Raw genomic sequence first — 18,231 nt, forward strand, 5'->3', positions numbered from 1 at the left:
GGAGAGAATTCTTATGCAGTAAATCCGCTCCCTCTGTGATGTTGGCAATGTTACTCGACTAATTTATTAAGAAGTTTAAGCTGTTTTCAAGTTACAGGTTTTGGAAAGCTGATGGGGAAAAGTTAAGTGCTAGTATGTTTGCACACTGTTGTTCTGAGGCACCTTGTTTGTAGAGGTGATGCTACTGATATGCAGGCATGGGACAATGCTATGCCATACGGTGAAAAACTTAAGCATCTAGAAGGTGCAGAATGGCATGCATGTCCAAGTACAACCCCTCTGCCTGCACAAAGCCTCTGGATGCAGCCTGGCACATCCAGCACGAGGCTTCCCCTGTGGTGACCAGTGTAACATGGAAAAATCTCTGCCAGGCAAACAGCTCACTGGCCTGGGCAGGAAGATGCACCACAAGCACTGAACTGCTTCTAAAAGGTAAGAGCTTTGCTCAAAACTAGGGTCAGGGATCTCCATGTTGCTCTTCACTATGCTGTGCTGGCATGCTCTAAGTCTGGGTCAATGCCTGTTGAATTCAGTATTTCTGCGACATGATTCAAGCTGCACGAGCAGAAACATGCAACTGCTTTGTAAAAGGGAAAACAGTGGTTGGTTCATCCTTGCTGATCTTTATTGATGGATGACAGACCAAGAACACAACCCGGCTACCAGACACAAAGGTAAATTTACTGAATAGTTAATTTAACAATCACTGGTGGTCTTGGGGGGCTTGGAGTAGCTTGGGGAGCGATTTGCCTGTTTTACTTGCAACCTCTCCACAGCTGACAAAGAAAGTCACAAAACAGACAAGCATGGCGTATATTTAGCTGATGCTCATCTGAAAACACAAACCACAATGACAACCTGAACTAGCTTCAGGTATGACATTTTGACTTTTCTTGGTGAACACTGGTTGCCATTTCAGAGAATTTACCTTGTGTTTTCTGTAGAGGTCATTGTAGAGAATTCGGAAATGCTTCCTTGTGTAGCTGCTCCGGTAAGCTCCACCAAGGAGGTATTCTATCACCAGCCCAATATCAATCAGTGATATCTTGTAATCCAAAGAAAGAGTATTCTGAAACACCAAATGTCACATTCATTTCATGATGCTATTATATGCATCATTCAACCATGTCAAAGCCCTATAACTATGAGGCGAGTCTGGAAAAAGATGCAACTGAGAGCTCCTGCCTCTGTCAGGAAAGCATACACATTCACTAGGCATATGAAAGTCCTCTAGGAGGGAGAACGCAGGCATTTCCACATTTTCAGCCTGAAAAGTGTGACATCTACTGCACCCACATCACACAGGGATGTATACTGCAATGTTCACAAGACCAGCTGCATTCGACAGTAAGGGTAATCGTTCTTCAGCTTAATTACCAACAGTCTTCTTCTTATAAAAAGAGAAAACTATCATGGTATGATTTGCCCATTAAACTAGTTCCTTAATTAAAAAGGAAGAAGCAGCTGAAGCATGTATTTAATGTTGTAGAGTAATTCCCGGAGACTGGTAATCTCTTATAGAGGCTCAAGACTGTCATGATAACTAGGACAGCAGCTACATGTGTATTAGTGGTATCTTCTAAGTCTCTCACTTCTGTTTAAAGCACTGTTTCTCAGTTTACCTGCATTGTTCTTCCAAGATACAAGGTTTGTGACAAATTCTCTGAAAAACAAATTATCTTTCGTGCAGATTTTAAGGATCTTTGGTAAAACCTTAAACCACAATTCCTGGAAGTGAAAAATGGGCTTGTACACAGATGCAGTCAGAGGCACTATGTATTCCTAACTGTGTATGTCTTTCAGACTGTGAAAAGTCATTATCTTCATTAGACTGAGATTTTTTTCAGTAGACTGGTAGCAAGCCTCAGTACAGCCAGCTAAGGCCACCCAGCCCTGGGAACAGAAGGCACCAACAGGCTGAGCATATTGGGGCAAAAGCATATCTCACAGGATAGAGCTTGTCAGCTCTGTCATTGAGAGTTAGGGAAGTATTTCTGACTACCTATACTTGTAGATACTTCTCTGCTCTGAAAAGCATTTTTCGATGCCATCAGGACAAAGTGCCATGTATCTCCATTCAAATGTAGCAGCAGCAAAGCTGGTAACAATAATGGGGAAAATACTCTGAAATCCACAGCCACACCACTCTGCTGACTGGCCCGGCTACTGTGTTACCATATTTAATGACTGCAACTGCACAACCCATACACAGAACATATACTCATACTTTCAGTAGCTCAGGTGAAAAAAGGCTTTTCAGCCTGCTTGCAGGTCCCAGGTGAGTTTAGCTTACCCAACAGCAAAGAAAGTTTTGAAATTGTGTACCCATTTTCTACGAATATTCCACTATTTCAATTCAAGTGCCAAAAGCTTCCGTTTTTAGATCACAACCTGAGTTTTCCCAGAGTGTCCTGATATGTAACCAGGTCACGGAGTTTAGGACAGGGGTCATATCAAGGAGCAAATCACTTCAGTATCAGTGAGAAAGACATATTTCTCAGCCTGCAAAAGTTCAATCCATTTTCAACACTGACGTCCTTCAGATCTATCACTTAAGACCTCAGATGTGCTCATCAGAATGAGAAAATACAGAAAACAGCTTGCTATGGAGACCAGAATACCCTACACCTATCTACCAAACCACAATAAGAAAAGTCGTACTAGAAATCACACTACTTGAGACCACCGTCTGCAAACAGTTGACTTATAATTTTATCTTAGCATTCATACCCAGGAAAGAATTAGCCAATTACTCTAGTTTTGGATGTAGACATCTCTGCAAAGGAGACTGGATGCAAAAAAGAACAGCTCATCCCTTCCTAGGCAGTGCTGTGATGTGAAATAGATAACAGAAACACAAAATAAATTAACTGTGTAGCTAAATAATAAAGCTGCTACTAAATTACTAATGGAGGCAGTGCTCCATGCAGTAGTCATCCACTGCCACCTTCTGTTCTCCTAGGCAATGCAGCACATCAAAATAATACTCTTTTGTCACAGTATCTTTTTGTTACTGCTCAGCAAGGAAAGACCTTTTTTAGCTTTGGGGAAAAAAAGACAACCTTAAAGGCATGAGCATAATTACGGCACTAATTCACTATGTGTTTTGTACAATCACTTGATAATGTCACTTTAGTAACTTCAGAAAGAGAATCTGATCTACACAAACTGCCTGGCTTTGAAATAAAGGTATAGGACCCTTTGGAGCATTAAGTAGTAGTATTCTAGTTAATTGCTTAGGGGGATCAGTGCGTTGAAAATAAAACCATTTAGTAGATATAGAGGCATAGTAATGAACCCATCACTTCTACTCCTAAAATTCCCATGTATTACTTAATAGTAGTGTGCCCAGGGACACTGAAGTTCTAAGCTACCATTTTTGCCCCCCAGACTTCCCTATGTCTATTACCTGTTTCACATCTCGAACTAGGTGATGCAAAAGTAGGTTTGATGGTCCTTGCTTCTGCGGTGTGAAAAGACAGTAAACAAACATCACTCTACATTAGAAAATCAATACAGTAAAATAAAGTCAGCTAAAAGATCTTCAGAATAAGCTCCTGTGATTCAAACTCTCTCCACTTGAATTCTCCCCACAAACCTCTTCAAAAACTTTTCAACACCAATCTGCAATACTTCTGCTATCTTAAATCTTGACATATTCTACAAAGAAGTTGGTATCACTTTGCTTAAACAACAAATAATTTTCAGCAAGATAAGCATGTATCACACACCAGATTAAAATCATATTTCTCATGAGCTTCAGGTGAGTAATCTGTCTGGTTCATGTCAAAAAATTTAAAATAAGAAACTGTGACACCGATCCAAAAATCCAACATTATAATAAGAAATGTTCAAAACCCATTATTTGGGTTTTTTTCTTTTTCCTTAAAAATGTGGCCTCATTATCAAGTCTTTTAAGCAAAACAGCATTCTTTCTAGGCATTCTTATCTAAAGTTGTACACTGTTTTCCAATACTCACTGTATTGTAGAGTTCCTCCAAACGAGATATGGTAAGAAAACGATGCATGTTCACTCCATGCTCTATTAACAGTTTCACAAAATCCACACGGTCCATCACTAAAGCATCCAGCATTGCCTGTTCCAAGGCACCAACCTCCACAAGGACGGAGATGAAGGAGAAGCTTAGAAAATTATTATCTTCTTTTGGAAATAAATAAAACATTCCTGAACAGCCTGATTTGTCTTTACATATATCTGAAGTGTGCACAGTACAAAAGAAAAACATGCTGGAGGAACCATCTATGTAAAAAAACCAACAGAGAGTGGGAGTAAAACTGAGTCTGCATAAACCCAAAGTCTGTAGAGACTTCTACAAATCTAACTTTACAACCAGACTCTGATAACACATTCCCTACTCTTTAATTCACTTCAGAAGCTAATGTATGATAATGCAGGAGGTGGAGGGAAGCCTTTCTTTTTTGATATATGACAAAAGCCATTTCAAGGTACTGTATTTCAAGATCTTTCTATAGAACTTGAAGTTCTTTAAAGCAGACTTCTTTTCAAACATGAGAGAGAATCTGCATTAGGATAAACTCTCTCAAAGACACCACAAAGCAGAGTTCTACCTACAAGTGTCCAAATGGTGAAAGCACTCTACTCACGGCACTTCCACAGAGCTCAGCAGGATTTCCACATGCAAAATAGCAAAGGAATTGGACATAGGAGGTTCACAAAAATCCATAGAAGGAATTCCTACAGAACACATATGCACAGAAAATGCAGTGGGGTGAGAAGAATTAGGATGCTGGCATACAAATGGGGCAGGTATGGGGCAGGTATGGGGCAGGTGCTAGTGTTAACTTGGCACCTGAAGTAAGTCCATTCCACATATACATTTATGTTTGGTGGAAATGATGTTAAAAAATTATCAATGTTACAGAATTGTCACATGTGAAAACTTGTGAACTGTTCCTGAATTGTCAGTGTTTCTTCCAGAAGTATTTCAAAGTGACAATTGTTCTATTAAATTTCCTCCAGCAGTCATTCCTTGCACTGGCCATGTGTCTAAAGAAGTTTAATCAGCCATCTGGTAACCATTAGGGTGACCTTATTTGTTGGAAAGTCCATTTGAGACTGAGCTGACATTTAAGCAGAAACATAGCTACAGCTGCTTACAATCTTCACCTTCTGAACATTTCGGACCAGAATTCTAAAAAGAAATTCCCACAAACAGTACATAAATGTACATGTTTCCTTAAAACACTTAGACAGAAAAATACTAATACTGCATGAACAATCACCTAGAAAATGGGTGCTTAAATATTTAACCCAAAATCTAAACACACAACCACAATAACCACACACAAACTATAGACTCTGACAAATGCAGGTCTGGCAGATCCCCTCAGTCAGATGGGTACTCCTCTTTTTAAGAAGGCAACTAAGCCAAAAGCAAATTTTAAAACTGTGTTTGAGCACTTTCTTTTTCCTTTTTTTTTTTTTCTTTTTTACGATGCATGGAGAACACTGTTATTTGAGACCTTTTTTCCTGCTTAGTAAAAAGAAAAACTTTCAGGAATATGTATCATTCTAATTTTTGCTTGGAGAAGCAGCAAGTGATGTAAGACGTGTTTATTACCAGCTCTTTAAATGTTCCTTGAAAGAGAGAACATACTCAGTATTTGACAATAACTTTTCATTCAAAATAGTACTGAATTATTGCACTGAAATAGAAGTGAACAGGTACATATATCTTTTTCAAATTTATCAGAAACGCAAGAGCTTGGGAGTATGCGGATTGTCAGTGAACCTGTAAGGCCAGAGGATGATCAAGGTATAAAAGAAATACGCAAGGAGATAAGGGTATTGCAGAAATTGTAAACTAATTCATTGCCACACTGCTCACTACAGAACGTGTCCTGGGTTCAGCTACAGCAGTCATTTTTTCTCCTTCTTAGTAGCTGGTGCAGTGCTGTGTTTTTGACTTTCAGCCTGGGAACAATGCTGATAACACCGATGTTTTTAGTTGTTGCTAAGTAATGTTTACTCTGACCAAGGACTTTCTCAGTCTCATGCTCTGCCAGGGAGGAGGGGAAGCCAGGAGGAAGCAGAGGCAGGACACCTGACCCAAACTGGCCAAAGGGCTATTCCATACCACAGCACGTCATGCCCAGTATCTAAACTGGGAGGAGTTACCCGGAAGGCCAGATCGCTGCTCGGGTCGAGCTGGGTATCGGTCGGCAGGTGGTGAGCGGTTGTGTCCTCTCCCCTTGTTATTCCTCTTATCATTATTATTGGTAGCAGCAGTGGTTTGTATTATACCTTAGTTACTGGAGTGCTGTTATCTCAACCCGTGGGAGTTACATTCCTTCGATTCTCCTCCCCATCCCTCCGGGAGTGGCGGGGGGAAGGAAGAGGTGGGGGGAGTGAGCAAGCGGCTGCGTGGTTCCAAGTTGCCGGCTGGGCTTAAACCACGACAACATGTTAGGAAAGGTCCTACATCAAAGCTGTTCTTTATGGCAGACAAATCTGAGGAAATATGTCAAATTGAAGTGTAGTAGAAAAGATTATAGAAGTCATCCATAAAGTGGTAGGAAATTGTCAGAACCATGTGATATGCAGCTAAGAGTTCCTGGGGAACTCAAGCACAGCTGAAATCTACCCTTCTAACAGCAGAACAGAAGATGGTAGAAAATACGCCAATTGTAAAAAGGAGAAAGGCGTGTACAAGATGTCAAAGTATGGCATATCAGTACAATTAGAACTTTGTACAAATATAAGGAAACTATAATAAAAATAGCAATAATAGCAACATGGGCAAATATAGTAGAGTAAGAGGAAGCAAGGCTATTATTTTGTAGTATGAAATCAGAACTCTACCAGAATTTTGGCAGGGACAATGAGGATAAGGCTGTCCAACTGATACAGTAAGTCTGTATCCCCACAAAAGCTTTTGATGATGGTTTTCTTGAAAGACGTCTAAGCAAATTAAGCTGTCGTAAGGCAAAGGTCCCTCAATTGTTTAATAACTGATAAAATGATAGGGAAGGAGATTATTAATAGTGGTGAGAGACCAGGAAAATCACAGATATTGACTAATGATTTGACAGTACTTGCTGATGATACAAAAATACTTATCATAATAAAACCAATTGGGAAGTGCAGGAAAATCTTACAATATGGGCTAATCAGCCAAAAAAGCATGTGAAATTCAATATTGGTAAATGTGAAATAACATGTATTTGGGAAACAACCCTACCTGCATGTCAGTCTTGAAATAACTCAGAAAAAATGTTAGTGGACGTATCTTCCAACAGCATAAATACAAGTTGAATATAAGTTGGAAACAAACAAGTCATACAGACTATTAGGATCTATAATTAGATGAATACAGAATAATCTATAAAACATTAGTATTTCACTAAATATCTCAGTGAAGAACACCTTGTCTTGAATACTGAGTACAGTGCTGGTCTGCCTATCCCAAAAGATTACTTCTAAGACATTAAAAAAGTACACAGAAGAACAAAAAAGGTTGTCAGAAATATGGAAAACCTGAACACTGAACAGATAATCACCTTGGGAAAGCCAGGAGAAGTGGGAAGACAACAACTATGCAATAGTTCTCTAAAATCTTCTGTGTTAAAGAGGTGGGGAGTAGGAAACTGTTATTTATTATTTTCCATACACAAGTGCAACATCTACATGTCTTTTAAATACCTCCAGGAATGGTGGCTCAACCACTTCCCCGGGCAGCCTGTTCTAACACTTGATCACCCTTTCAGTGAAGAAATTTCTCCTAATATCCAATCTGAACATCTCCTGCTGCAGCTTGAGGCCATTTCTTCTTGTCCTATCACTTGTTACTTGGGAGAAAAGACTAACACCCACCTCACTACAAACTACTTTCAAGTATTTGTAGAGAGTCGTAAGGCTTCCCTACGCCTCCACCAAGGAACAGAAGGCATCAGATTAAAATACAGCCACCAAAATTTAACACTCTCAGTTTAAGATCTCTTTACTTAGCAACTATTTCCCACAGCATTCTCTTGGAGAAACTGGCTGCTCATGGCTTGGACAGGCATCCTCTTCACTGTGTAAAAAACTGGGTTGTCCAGCTGTGAGTTGTGGTGAGTGGAGTTAAATCCAGTTGGCAGATGCCTGGGTGTTTCCCTGGATTCACTACTGGGGCCAGTTCTGTTTAATATCTTTATCAATGATCTGGACAAAGCAATCAAATGCACCCTAAGTAAGGTTGCAGATGACACCATGTTGGGTGGGAGCCTTGACCTGCTTGAGCAAAGGGAGGCTCTACAGAGGAATCTGGGAAGGCTGGACCAGTGGGCCAAGGCCAATGGTATGAGGTTCAACAAGGCAAAGTGCCCAGTCCTATACTTGGGTCACAACAACCCCATGCAATGCTACAGGCCTGGGGAAGAGTGGCTGGGAAGCTGCTTTGTGGGAAAGGACGTGGGAGTGCTGATTGACGGAGCTGAACATAAGCCACCTTGTGCCCAGGCAGCCAAGAAGGCCAACAGCATCCTGGCCTGTATCAGAAACAGCACGGCCAGCAGGGCCAGGGAAGTTATTGTCCCTTTGTACTCCACACTGGCGAGACCACACCTCCAATACTGTGTTCAGTTTTGGGCCCCTTGCTACAATGAAGATATACAGGTGCTGTAGCTCAGCCAAAGGAGACCAATGAAGCTGGTGAAGGGTCTAGAGAACAAGTCTTAATGAAGAGTGGCTAGGGGAATTAAGGTTGTTTAGCCTGGAGAAAAGAAGTCTACAAAACCCACCTGAAAGTTGGTTGTAGCAAGGTGGATGTCAGTCTCTTCTCCCAAGTAACAAGCAATATGACAGAGGAAGTGGCCTCAAGTTGCTCCAAGAGGCATTTAGATTGGATATTAGGAAAATTTTTTCCCCCATAAAGTTTGTCAAGCATTGGAACTGGCTGCTCAAGAAATTAGTTGAGTCGCCATTCCCGGATGTATTTAAAAGATGGGTAGATGTGGCACTCAGGGACATGGTTTAGCCAGCGTCAAGTTTACAGTTGGACTCAATGATCTTAAAAGGTCAAAGGTCTTTTCCAGCTTAAATGATTCTATGATTCTATTATCATATCACTTACACTCATTCACTGCTCAAGGCACCCTCCACACCTCATTTAAATGCAAAGGAATGATGCAGACTCCAGGCCTGCCAACAAATATTTTTAATCTGAAAAATGGCTAAAGCATAATGCTTTTATCTTAACTCTAGTAGGATAAAATCTGAAGTAATCAGATAGATGGTGTCCCCCTTTCTTTAATATTGTACAAAGATATGCTTCAATAAAGTTTGTCAACAGTTCACAGCAGAGTTGTTGAAGGCAAAAAAATAAATAAACACCAATAAAAAATGTACATGCTATAAAACAATGAAAGAAGACATTGGGAAAAATAAGTTTTCTTCAAAGGATCAAAGGATCAAAACATAACAGGGTATTGTAAAAAAAATCATAAAGGCAAATATATGCACACATTGTGTATACACATATCTTTTCCATATTCCGTAAGAACAAACATCCTGCTGGACAGGAATACTGTTAAGGTTATGCAGTTGAACACCCAAAAGTTATCAGATAATTCATCACCATGAATAATGGTACAATTATTCATTGCTCAGTTGCATACTATGTTTCCCTAGAGGGCTTAGTCTTATTCAATTCACAGAGTGAATAAGAATCCCCTAGCAGGAAGGTATTCAACATTTTGTTCTTACTTTATTGTTCCAGGTTTGGCACATCCCTTATTATTCACACGCTGTTCAAATCCTGAAAATGAAACCAGCAATTTCTTTCCTTACCTTTCAGTGGGCACCAGAAATCATTCATTTTTACCAGGTTTTGTGCAAGAACATGACATGATCACCTCAACTTCACAGATAGCGAACTGAGCCCAAAAAGGTAACAACAGTAACAAAAAAATCCTTTAATTAATGGTTGCCCAACTGTAGGCATCTCAGGCATAGTCCTCCATGTATTCAGCCTTATACACCACAGGAAAATACGGAATGATGATCAATAAATTCAGTTCTCTTGTTGTGTCAAATAACCAGCTATGATCACTGAAAAAAAATATACTCACTGCTCATTTTCTAAAATTTACATTGTAAAGAAGACAAGGCACTCAGGAATGGAAAAATCAGCCTTGAAATTCTTGGAATGGAAAGCTTTTAAAGTACTTCTGGGAGCATCAGATATAATTTCTTGAAGAAAACACTTAAAACAAATGGGAATAGTATGTGGAGAGGCACGCACCATTTTGTATCTATCATCTATAGAAATAATGTTATGTACATAAAAATTCACTTAGGGAGGGTTATACTTAAATACTGGATTACATCTGAAAACTTGAAAAGCACCAGTTATAGGTCTGTGTGTTGTTTCACACACATAAAACTTAATGAAGCACTAAATCATGGCTTGCCTTGATTTCAGCTATTCATAAGAAGCAATACATGAATTAATGCCTTACTGCCATGTTACCACAATTAACTCTACCATTTTTTTACCTGCTAACACCATAAAGGCCTGTGATTTCTGTATTTCTGTCTAGGGCTACGAAAACAGAGGCAACAGTTCTTTGGAGTTTACTCCTTTGGAGTACTCTGGGCTACAATGAAATATCCTTGACCACCAATAATTGTCAACACTGGCTTGATGAACACATATCCAGAAAGACCACTGAAACTACTTGGAAGAGCTAGCAGTGAAAACTTTCAGGAATCACCTTGTCTCTGGGGAAACAAATGTGTTTGACTTTTCACCTGATGCACTGTGCAGTTGACCTTTGCAACTTTAAGAATAACACCTCTCCAAAATAAAAGATGATTACTCCAGAAGACTGACTTCAAGCAACAAATCATGGAAAATTAGTCATCATAGTAAAGTAGAAAGATGCTATTAAAAATAAAAGGTAATAGTACCTTCCAGTGTTGTCCATAAACCAGTATGTGTTTCTTGGCAATATCTATCTGGTTCCAGGCCAGTGCCAAATCTAGCTGATCTGAAGCAGACATATTTGTACCTAGGAAACAAGTAAAGGACCTAGAAGTTTTCACACATTGATGTTACTCCTTTGTTTTGAAAATGCATGTATTTTCAGATAGGTACCTTTCAAGAGTGCAGTCAGAATTGCCAAATCAATGTCCTGCTGATCTTCTGACAGCGCATCAAATATGGTTATCTGTTAGAATTGCAGAAGTATACTATTTGAGGTGAGGCAGAGAAGTCTGTAGTTATTTCTTCTTGGTAAGGGCTGTGATAGATTAAATCATACACATTTCAACACAAACAATGGCAAAGGCCCAGACATGATTTTCCTTTGTTTCAGACAGAAAATGCACCATTTTGCTTTTTAATGCAATGGCATCCCAGGGAAACTGGAATCAACTTGCTCCATAGCGAATTCAGTCTACTTGCTTTTGACTAGCCTTTAAATGAGAAATGTAAAAATGCAATATGGCTGATACCTACTCAGTATTAAACTAAAAAGCAGACACTCAAAGTGAAACAAAAGAAAAACAAAACAAAAAACCAACCAAACAAACAAGAATAAAAACATACTGGGTAGTTTCTATTTTAGTGATTATTGCTGCAATTGTCATTACTCCCATAGCAAATACTTGGTACTCCATCATATTTGAACATGTGATTTCCCTAGTGGACTAGGGAAATTCCCAGTGAATGGAAAAGGGAAAAAATAACCCCCTTTTTCAGAAAGGCTAAAAAGGAAGACCAGGGAACTATAGGCCAGACAGTCTCATCCCTGTGTCCATCAAAAGAAGCATGGCCAACGGGTAGACAGAAGTGATTTTTACTCCACCCTTTACTCCACTCTTGTGAGACCCCTTGGAGTACCATGTTTGGTTCTCAGGCCCCCAACATAAGAAGGACATGGACCTTTTCAAGAAAGTCCAGAGGAAGGCCACAAGGATGATGAGAAGTCTGGAGCACCTCTCCTGTAAGGACAGGCTGAGAGAGCTGGGGTTTTGTTTAGCCTGGAGAAAAGAAGGCTCCAGGAAGACCTTCTAAAAGCCTTTTAATACTTAAAGTGGGCTACAGCAAAGATGCGGAGGGACTCTTTATCAGAGATTGTAGTGACAGGATGAAGGCAAGGGGAAAAACGAAGGAGTGAGCGAGTGGCTGCATGGTTCTGAGTTACCGGCTGGGCTTAAACCATGACAGAAGGGTAATGGTTTTAACTGAAAGAGGGTAGATTTAGACTAGATAGTAGAAAGAAATTCTTTGCTGTGAGGGTGGTGAGGCACTGGAACAGGCTGCCCAGAGAAGTTGCAGATGCCTCCTCTGGGGCAGTGTTCAAGCCCAGGCTGGATGGGGCTTTGAGCAACCTGGTCTAGTGGGAGTTTTCCCTGTCCATGGCAGGGGGTTGGAACTAGATGATCTTTAAAGTCCTTCCAACACAAACCATTCTATGATTCTATAATTCAACTTGCAAATGAGCACATGAGCTGCTAAACATGCCAGCACATTTCAAAAGTACACTTTAATACTCAGAGACAAATCTTAGTACAATTCTGTTACGAGTAGAAGAATGGACAGAAACATTTTTAATTTACGAATAAGACACTAATAAAGAAGGGGGGAAAAGTAGGAATTACTTTATCTTTCCTGTGATACAAAGATGTCTGACTTTTTAGTAAAGTTAGAAAGGCTCTCATTTCATAAGCAACCACTGAGATTTGAAAAGTTAATTAAACAGGCTATGTGGAGCTACTTGATATATAAATAAGCACAGACACCTTTGCATAATCTTATTTTAGAGATAACATCATTACTTCTACAACTGCTGTGCCCATGCCAATCTACCACAGAAAGAGCTAAAAGGGAATAGGGTAACAGCAAATGAAGACATCCTGAATTCAGAGCATGAACCCCACTCACAGAGTCTCTGTGCTCCATGCATTCCATCAAAATGTGAAACAGATGACTGGATTGTTTCTGTCCCAAGCTAAATGTGTTTTGAATCATCACTAAGACTTCCTCCTTTACTTGAGGGCGCAGCTCCCTGAAAAACAGATATACAAGCAAGAAAAAGTATATTTCTGGCTAATTCTTACCAGCCCAAATGACACTTCAGCAAAAGATGAAACTTGTGTTAAGTAGGCATTACTTCTGACCATATATATATACAGACTATTGGAAACAGACCAAATTAAAAACTTAACAATTCTCACAGGATTGTCTGTAAATACAGAGCTAAAAATCACCAGAAGTTTAGCAAACTTTTTCTTTTATTCAATAATCATACAGGGATAATATTAAATTCCTCATTGTTCATTAGGTTTCACACTTCTCCCATCTTTTTTCCCCTCATTTATATTCCTGCTAACCGTTTCATGCATATTTACATTTCTTTTGAAATGGCAGGAATTTTTCTTAAAGGTCAAAAATGCCAAAGAAAAAGCAAGAGAAGAAAAAAGTTCTCAAAAGAACACACTAGAGAAATATAACACCCCGAGAATAATGTTTAGAAAAGATAATAAATAAACAATTAGGATATAATGTTTATTAAATTGTTCTTTTTCTTTAATTGGAACAAAACCAGACCACCTTTTTAAGATTTGGTTCTTTATTTTAACAGCCCTTTTGACTTTGAAAACTTTTCCCAAAAATATTCATTGGCTATACAAATATATGCATATTTGTTTCCAGTTTGGATATAAAATTTTCGTCAGGGTGGGTTTAACAGAGTGCAGCTGTGACAGCATAAAGGGTTACACCTAGATGAATGAGTATGACAAATCAGGGTTACCATTGAGTAAACCAAAGCCAAAGTCAAGGAACCTTATACCTTCTCCTTCCTCAACCTGAGGGTCCTACAGCAACTAACCTCAGCCCTAGTCCCAAAAGCTTTGTGCAACCCAAATTCAAATCCACTTATAGAATACTGATGGCAGGAGAAAGGATTGAGTCAAAACCCAAGCAGAGCCTCTGGGGTGACCCAACAGTATCCCTTACCAAAGGTGAAAACATAACAACTCAAAATGGCCAGATGCAGGGTTTTTTCCCTCTTAAAAAAAAAATTAAAAAGCACCATATTAAATTGGGCAGAATAATCCTTTCAGCACTAGCTTGAGAGTTTGAGACAGGGAAGGAAGAAACTGCTCTCGCTTCACAGAAGTAAAATCCAGCAAAAGACCATGGCAGGGTCATTACCAAAAGATAAGAAATTATCTCAGAGGTTTTGAGACAGGCATTTCCAGGTCCCTCCCAATACAACAGTCGAAGGAGGAGGAGCATTATGCCCCATATCTCACCCCACGTGTTTGTGGGTTCGTTTGTTTGTTTATTAATTAATTAATTAATTTATTTATTTATGTATACTACTCACCCTGTATCACCTGTGTGTTTGTGGGTAAAAGCCAGGATATCTGCAGCTCTGCCAGTGCCCTCATAGACCACCACAGGGACAGCTGGGCTGGCCCTCACGTACTCCCACACCATTAGGATCACACTGGGGCCTCCTTCCACCACCAACCCAACTACGGGTACACCTTGGCCCATTCCTGTTTCGAAACACACCTAACCAGTTACAAACAGGTCTAAGTCACACAAAAAAGTCAGAATATCTGGTAAGTAAATACTTATGAAGGAGTCTCACACATGGTTCAATGGAGAGGAAATCATGCCTTCAACATCTCTAATTTGACTTACACTTTTTAAGATTTTCACAGAACTTCTGCAACTAGATCAAAAAGGCCATGAAAACCTCCTGATAAAATTCTAAGCATCCTTAGCACTAGAAAGAGGAAACATCCTTCAGAATATCAATCTGTCCTTTCCAATAGCTCTCACATGCAAGGACATCGACAGCGCTTGAAATGTGGTCAATATCCATTTATTTACCTATACACATAGAAAAGTAATCAGAAGTACTCACTTGTGTGTATTTTCTGAAGTGATATGTACTTCTCTAAATTCCTCCTGAGCATCATCTCATTCCCATACTTGCCTACTGTCCCATCATCTGCCATTAGAAAATGAGAGTGCATGCTGTTGAGGGTACTTAGCTTGCTGAGTGGATTACCAAGAGTCTGGTACAGGCAAACTACCTAAGAAAACCAAAATAAAAAGATCTTCAAAGAAACCAACAAAATGTCACCATTTCATGTATTTCTTCACCATACTGTGATCTGAAAGCCTCCATCACACTTTTTGCTGCTCTTCTCGAACACGGGTTTTCATTTGATTATTAATAGCAACAAAGCCATTATTAGTACTACAAAAAGCATTTCTCAATAGGCTTGCAGTCCTTGTCAGAGTCACTGCCTGCCCTTCTTTGCAACAGTTGAAACACAGTGGCATATTTTCAGTGAATGTATTCCCATTAAAAACATGTAAGCTATCATTTATTTGGAATGTTTTCACCATACTTGTCAAGTGTTTTTAGAAAGTTATGTAGATTGTGTCACATTGGCAGTCACATAAAGTTCTAGTTTATGAATAAAAATCATGCATATTAATAGCCTATTTGTGTATAGCATTAACCTGATTGCTCATCCTGAATTACATGAATATAGAAATACATCATTTGCAACCTCAAGAGAATTGCTTAATTAATTACAAAATTTCAATAATGAATGGAAATTTCCTGTAAGAAGAGAAATATTTTAAAACTATTCATTTACATACAAAAGGCAAAATACAGTGCCTCAACATGCCACAGAATTCTACTGCTGAGAAAAATGTAAATCTAGTCTAAAATTTAAACCTGTTACTGAAGAAAAATATCAAACTAGTGAAACGAAGCCAGAAGAAAATAAAGTATGCAGGAAAGCTATAACATCCCCTGAACATGAAGGCTTTTATTATGAAACTGTGTCCAACTCACATCTTTTCCAATGAGATCACTCTGGTTCTCAATGACACCCCATGGAGGAATCCCAACAGCAAAGATCTTTCTCAGGTGGGGTGAAGCACGGCCTTTCAATGCGTCCCCCACATGCTTGGACACTCCTAAGAAGATAATTAAATCATCATTTTCTTCTACATTTGGAGACCTGCTAAAGGACACCAGTTAAAGGGTTTCCCATAATACAATTTATTCTGTGGTTATGTTTTAACCAGAAACAAATCATCCCACTCAACTTGTATATGTGATGTGCACTGCAGAAATTGTAAGGCTCAGATGTAATGCACCACTGCTTCAAACTCAACACATATTTATAATTAATAATATTCATATATATTGCTCATGGTGGTTTATACCTCCATAAAACTTTATCATTAACACAAATTCACAGGGCAGTTTTCCTGTAAGGTCACCATGTTGAATAAAAGCTAAAGAAGGAAAAACGGTTTCATTTCCATGACTTACTGACCCCCATGGATATTGATAGTAGTTTATAGGGAATTTCATAGATGAATACGGTAATATATGAATTATCCTAATTCAAAACTTTATTAACTATAAAACTTGAGTCAAATTTAGATTTGAAAACTGTTTCAAAAACATCAATCACAGTCCTCAGAGCCTAAATATTTCAATGAAGCACATAAAATTGACTGCAAGTAAGTTGTGGTTATCTGCTATCAGTGTTTCATGTTACATGCACAGTACTCTGCTCTATAATAAAAATTATTAAAATCTAAAAATAAAAATAATAAAAATATAAAAACAATAAAATATTAAAACCAGAATGCCTCTCAACAGCAGAGGAACATGATGTCACTCTTTGAACTATGTACTGTTCTTAAAACAAACTCTTAATTTTGTGCTAAAATACCACCAATTACCAAACCATTTAATTACATTTGCCCTAAACTCACATGCTTGTATGCAGAGAAAAAACACCAGAGGAAGCCTGAAACAAAGGAAAATAATTACACTACCACTGTTGATGCCTTCTGTAATGATCCAAGCTCCTGTAGTCTCAGCAGCCTTCACCAATCCTTTGCAGAAAACCTGTTTAATCTTTGAGGGAAGCTTGAAGTTTTGAATGCCTCCATGAACAGAGATCACTAGCTTTGGCAACTCCATCTGCCATTCCTTAACCATCAGGTGCATCAGCTGTTCCAAACTGCTGTCATAAGAGAGCCTAATGTACTGAAGAAATAATAATAGGTAAAATAACCATGCTTTAAATACCCCAAAAGAAGAAACTGCAATATCTTACATCTTAGAAAGTTCTCAGCGTTAATTTATTTAAGATTTTGTGCAAGATTAGAACTTTCACAATACCACTAATATGATAGCACAAAAATACATCAGTGAGAAATACAGACAGCAAGACAGACTATGCTTAATTGCAATGAAGTTCAATATAAAAATATAAATTACACACACTGTAACCTGACTTACTTTTAGATTCCCCCTGCTCTCTTAAGGCAAAATATCTGATATTCACCCGAAATCACTTTTTGCCTTTCTTGTGCTAAAATTATAAAAAAGAAGTCTGTCATATAAACCCGATCTGTTACCTTGGCATGGTAAGTGTGATCTCCATCTTGAAAATTGATTGTACCAAATGCATCTGTTGGACTTGTCTTCGTGTGGATTTGCACAGACCATTCTCCACCATCTTTCTGTGGGGCAGCCTGATAAACAGGCCAGCTACAGTCAACTCCTGGGTGATCTCCAATCAGCCGTCCACAGCAACATCTCACATTAAAAATAAAACAATTATTTTACATCAAACACACATGTAACTCTACGGTCTTCATCAGAATAGGCCAAAAAGCTTTGTGCAAAGAAGGATATTATAGCTTTCTGACATGGAATGTAATAAAAATTAACTCAGCTGAAAAAATCTCAACAATGGTAAAATGACGTGGCATTAAATCATAAGTAGGTTTTACTGGATGCAGAATTTGTTCTCTGTTTGAGGAACACTAATAATGGTTGTGGGGTTTGGACTAGATAATCTTCAAAGGTCCCTTCCGACCCAAAACTCGCTGTGATTTTGTGTGATTCTGTAACAGCTTGAGAGTCCCATGTAGCAATTCTGACCTGCAGCTCAGATTTATAGCAATGCAGCTCAGATTTACTGGTCTCATATATAACATTTCAGATGAATATCATAGAACACTAAGTTTCACACTGGTTATTACCACAGGTTATACTAGGTACAGAAGAAAGATCATTTATCAGGAGGAGCGGAGCAACCCCCAGTCTAGAGAAAACTTCAGGGTGACCTATATACTAACTAACCCTTAAGATGCCAGCAGAGTAAATATAAAAAATAAATGGGCTGAAGTGCAA

The 18,231-nt window shown here is 38.8% G+C and overlaps 1 protein-coding gene across 1 annotated transcript in view; it reads right to left on the reverse strand.

The window, feature by feature from the left end:
- The window catches only part of TRPM6 (transient receptor potential cation channel, subfamily M, member 6), a gene marked incomplete at its 5' end in the record, with an annotated part of 62,814 nt that extends 45,183 nt beyond the window's left edge, over nucleotides 1–17,631 (reverse strand). The window contains 11 exons of the mRNA XM_010016214.1: nucleotides 929–1,069; nucleotides 3,410–3,463; nucleotides 3,981–4,115; nucleotides 10,934–11,034; nucleotides 11,121–11,193; nucleotides 12,912–13,035; nucleotides 14,362–14,536; nucleotides 14,911–15,082; nucleotides 15,862–15,986; nucleotides 16,863–17,076; nucleotides 17,451–17,631. Of these exons, the coding sequence (XP_010014516.1) occupies nucleotides 929–1,069; nucleotides 3,410–3,463; nucleotides 3,981–4,115; nucleotides 10,934–11,034; nucleotides 11,121–11,193; nucleotides 12,912–13,035; nucleotides 14,362–14,536; nucleotides 14,911–15,082; nucleotides 15,862–15,986; nucleotides 16,863–17,076; nucleotides 17,451–17,631 (1,495 nt within the window). The remainder of the gene's footprint in view (nucleotides 1–928; nucleotides 1,070–3,409; nucleotides 3,464–3,980; nucleotides 4,116–10,933; nucleotides 11,035–11,120; nucleotides 11,194–12,911; nucleotides 13,036–14,361; nucleotides 14,537–14,910; nucleotides 15,083–15,861; nucleotides 15,987–16,862; nucleotides 17,077–17,450) is intronic.
- Between the last annotated feature and the right edge of the window lie 600 nt (nucleotides 17,632–18,231).

The sequence above is a fragment of the Nestor notabilis genome, unplaced genomic scaffold (genome assembly GCF_000696875.1).
Source record: "Nestor notabilis isolate BGI_N333 unplaced genomic scaffold, ASM69687v1 scaffold606, whole genome shotgun sequence".
NCBI lineage: Eukaryota > Metazoa > Chordata > Aves > Psittaciformes > Psittacidae > Nestor > Nestor notabilis.